Genomic DNA, 4486 nt, shown 5'->3' with positions numbered 1-4486 from the left:
AGGGGGCACCGGACTGTCCGGTGTGCACCGGACTGTCCGGTGCGCCATCGAGCAGACAGCCTCCCAACGGCCACTTTTGGTGGTTGGGGCTATAAATACCCCAACCACCCCACCATTCATTGCATCCAAGTTTTCCACTTCCCAACTACTACAAGAGCTCTAGCATTCAATTCTAGACACACCAAAGAGATCAAATCCTCTCCAAATTCTCCACAACGCCATAGTGACTAGAGAGAGTGATTTGCTTGTGTTCTTTCGAGCTCTTGCGCTTGGATTGCTTTCTTCTTTCTTGATCCTTTCTTTGCAATCAAACTCACTTGTAATTTGAGGCAAGAGACACCAAACTTGTGGTGGTCCTTGTGGGAACTTTGTGTTCCAAGTGATTGAGAAGAGAAAGCTCACTCGATCCGTGGATCGTTTGAGAGAGGGAAGGGTTGAAAGAGACCCGGCCTTTGTGGCCTCCTCAACGGGGAGTAGGTTTGCAAGAACCGAACCTCGGTAAAACAAATCTCCGTGTCTCACTTACTTATTCGCTTGGGATTTGTTTTGCGCCCTCTCTCACGGACTCGTTTCTTTATTACTAACGCTAACCCCGGCTTGTAGTTGTGTTTATATTTGTAAATTTCAGTTTCGCCCTATTCACCCCCCTCTAGGCGACTTTCAATTTCTCTATCTCCTCTCTTATGTTTCTCTGAATATTGTATAGTTATGATCCACTCAAGTAATTTGTGTGCTGTTACAACGCAAACAATGTATTAGTAGAATTTTAAAGTTCACATAATGCTATATCCTCCTTCTTAAAATAGTTGACACTCTCATTTTTAAAAACCAATTATTTTTTAACTTTATCTACATATCTAAAAATAATTAATATTTATAGTATATAATTAGTATTAATATTTGGATATTTTTAGAACAACCTTTTATTTTAGAATTTAATTATTGCTTTTTTAATAAATTTTGTAAAATATAAGAAAGTCTCCACCACATAATACTATAGCCATAACTCGACGGAACGAGGTTCGTGTACAGGAAAACCTGATCTCATCTCGAACGACGTGTATACGCAGCAGGCAGCAGCCGAGCCGTCACCACTTCAAATGAGCGCCAGCTGTGCGCCACAGTACCCCAACCGACCCTGCCGGCGACGGCGTTCATAAATTGGGCTAGGGCAAAAACTGATTCGCGCCGCCACCTCTAGAGAGAACTGTAGATCCCTGTCATCCAATCACCCACCATGCAATACCTCACCGATGTTGCTCGCTCCAAGGACCTGCTCAAGGTTGTAGGCCATTCGGTGATCAAGGCGATGTGCGATGGGGAGTTCCTCATGTCGAGGAAATGGGCCGTCGGTGGCCACGATTGGGAGGTCCACTTGCGTCCCAAGGATCACTCGGAGGGCCACGAGCGCCCGGTGACGCTGAGGCTCGTCTTGATCTCCGAAGCGCGCGGCGGCGACGTCAAGGCCAAGCTCAGCTGCCGCCTGGTTGATCCGACCGGGAGGCTGAAGCCGTCGAAGGAGAATAGCAAATCGCATAAGTTCTACAAGTCCGGCGATTACTCCGGTGCAATCCAGGTGACGGGAAGAGAGGATCTGGAGAAGTCTGGCTACCTGGTGGACGATTCCTACACCGTGGAGTGCAGCATCACGGTGCTAAAAAAAGCGCCGGCGCGGAATACTGCGGCTGCGGCTGCGGCGACGGCCATGGATCGCGATGCTGCGATGCTGCCGTCCCTCGAACTGCACCGGCACTTGGGCGAACTTCTGCAGAAGGGGACGGGCGCGGACGTCACGTTCCATGTGTCCGGCGAGAAGTTCGCCGCGCACAAGGCCATCCTTGCCTCGAGGTCGCCGGTGTTCATGGCGGAGCTGTTTGGGGGAATGAAGGAGGAGGCGTCCCGGCACATCGAGGTGAAGGACATAAAGCCCGCGGCGTTCAAGGCCGTGCTTCGCTTCATCTACACTGGCACGGCGCCGGAACTGGACAAGAAGGGCGACGGCGGGACGTCGTTGGCGCAGCATCTGCTTGCCGGCGCGGACAGGTACGGCCTGGACATGCTCAAACTTATCTGCGTGGGCTGGCTCGCGGACCGCATCACCGTCGACACGGTGGCGACCACACTGGCGCTAGCGGAGCAGCATGGCTGCTCGCAGCTCAAGGCTAGCTGCATCGAGTTCATCGCGGGATATCTTGACGCCGTCCTGGAGACAGAGGGGTACAAGCACCTGGAAGCAAGCTGCCCCTCGGTGCTCACTGATATCCTCAAGGCTACGCTGCGACCAACCAATTGAAGCGTCGAGCGGGATGACTCCATCTTCATGTGAACGATCAGTTACACTAGTTGCTACATTCTTTATCTTTCATCCACTTCTGATTCTGGAATCTTGATGCAGTAATTCTGGCCTTGGCAACATGTTCAGAATCATTGCTTCTCTATTTCAGATTATATTTTCCAGTTTTGCTATACCGTGTCGGATGAAAACCTTCTCTCCAACAACTGTTTTCCCTGCTCTTTTTCCCTAAATCGTATACATAGGAGGAATAAAACTACGATTTAAATGAAATTTTGCCTCACAGGATTCAAATATTTCTTCATAATTTATATGTGTTCTTAACTAATTTTAGTTTTAAAATAAATAGAAATAGAGCCTAGTCCTTCTCTGTGGACGCAGCAGCCCCGTCGATGATAATTCTTGGGTGTTAATTTATGGCTGTTAATTTCCTCATACCATGATAATCGATGTGGAGGGGGCAAAACAAAAATTCTTCCGCGGGAAAAGAGGAGATGGAAGGATGTAAACGCAAAATAGCTGGACACGGTTGGATGAAAGATCCTTGGCCTAGATTTAATATGTGCATTTGAGCACCATAATTCTTTAAGCATACGATATGTTACCTAAATTTTATGCCACCTTAGTCGCCCCTCAATTGTCTTTGTGACCCAAGAGTCTATTGTATCCAAAAAGGGATGTGTTGGGGACTTTTCTCAAATGCTATAAATTAAGAACAAGACAACACAAAAAAGATGTTATCGGTTAATGTCCTTCGTCCTCCGAAGCATTATTTCCCTTTAGATATAACGATCTTCGGACGAAGGTCATGAAGGACATACCTTCATCGTTACAGATTATATTGATGAAAGAAGAAGCATGTAAACATGATAAGTAATATGAATAATCTTTCGACATTATTAGGATACTTTATTATATCATCATGGAAAAATACAAATAATAAATAATTAAATTTGTACCTTCGGCTCGAAGGAAGATGAGAGTACAAGGGTGACGCAAAAGCAAATGCACAGTTCGCGTGAACAGTACGGGGTACTGTTCATCTATTTATAGGCACAGGGCGCAGCCTGTGTGAAGTTACATTTATATCCCTAACAACCGATTACATTCATGACACAAAATATCATGGATCTGCTGGTCATTTCATTCTTAAGTCGGTTCGTAGCTTCGTCTTGAGATGTCACTATTCTGAAGCTTCGTGAGTGGTAGCTTCGGTACTGCTTCTTTGAGGATCTGCCGAAGGTGTTCCTTTCTTCAGGATCTTCGGCTACGAAGCATACCCCCAACAGTAGCCCCTTCGCGGTACCAGATCGTTTTTCGTAACGAGCTTGATCCGTGAAAAAAGTCTTCTAGGCTTCGGGACGCCAAAGATCTGAAAAACACCTTCCTTGAGCTCGTTGCCGAGAAACGATTAGAATAATCCGAGCGCGGGGTGCCCCCATCATGCGGCAGCTACACGCGTCCTGGCTATTCATATTCTCGGGCTCTGTGGCCCACCATTCAGTGGGTGTGAGCGTCTGCTTGTCCGGTGCGGAAGACTTGACGATTTACCTTCTCACCCGTGGCACTATATAAACAGACGGGTAGGTGTAAAGTTACCACAACATTCATTGCTATTGCACTGTTTTGCTGCCAAAAAATTGAACCATAGCCGAAGCTTATTTAATGCAGCCTTAGCCGAAGCTATTCATTTTGCACAAGCTTCGTGACAAGAAAGAGCTTCGGCAAAGTTAGAAAATTTCAACTTCATCAAAACGCCAAAATTCAACACCAAATGGCTAGGGTACGCTCAACAGCTAAGATTACACGTGATGGCGAGGAAACCGAAGCTGCTGAGACTGCTCCAATTTCCGAAGTTATGAGGCGGTCAGGACTGGTGACGGATAATGCTCCTGCCACTGAAGCGGAGCAGACAAATGTTGAAGAAAGTGAAGAAGAGGATGATGATGACACTGCTATGCCATCCAAGCCCAGCCATTTAGATTTTGGGAAATCAACTGTGTTTGAAGCTGATATGGCTATGATGATGAAGCTAGGCTACTTCGGGGAAGATGAGAAGAAGTTGATTCGCTTTGGCGGGGAAGAAGCCATCCCGGAACCGGAAAATGATGAAGTGGTAGTTTTTAAGAGCTTCTTCAAAGCAGGATTGAGGTTTCCTTTACACATGATGATCGTAGATGTGTTGGAAAATTT

The 4486-nt window shown here is 46.7% G+C and overlaps 1 protein-coding gene across 1 annotated transcript; it reads left to right on the top strand.

Moving 5' to 3' along the window:
- The first annotated feature begins 1098 nt into the window (after positions 1-1098).
- On the top strand, positions 1099-2464 carry LOC100283553 (uncharacterized). The gene has a single exon (NM_001156453.2). The coding sequence runs from the start codon at positions 1238-1240 to the stop codon at positions 2291-2293; it is 1056 nt and encodes a 351-aa protein (NP_001149925.2). The 5' UTR covers positions 1099-1237; the 3' UTR covers positions 2294-2464.
- The last annotated feature ends 2022 nt before the right edge of the window (positions 2465-4486 follow it).

Source organism: Zea mays, chromosome 7 (genome assembly GCF_902167145.1).
Source record: "Zea mays cultivar B73 chromosome 7, Zm-B73-REFERENCE-NAM-5.0, whole genome shotgun sequence".
In the NCBI taxonomy this organism is placed as follows: Eukaryota; Viridiplantae; Streptophyta; class Magnoliopsida; order Poales; family Poaceae; genus Zea; species Zea mays.
Note: the sequence above shows the minus strand (reverse complement) of the source record. Positions and strands in the feature narration are given on the sequence as shown.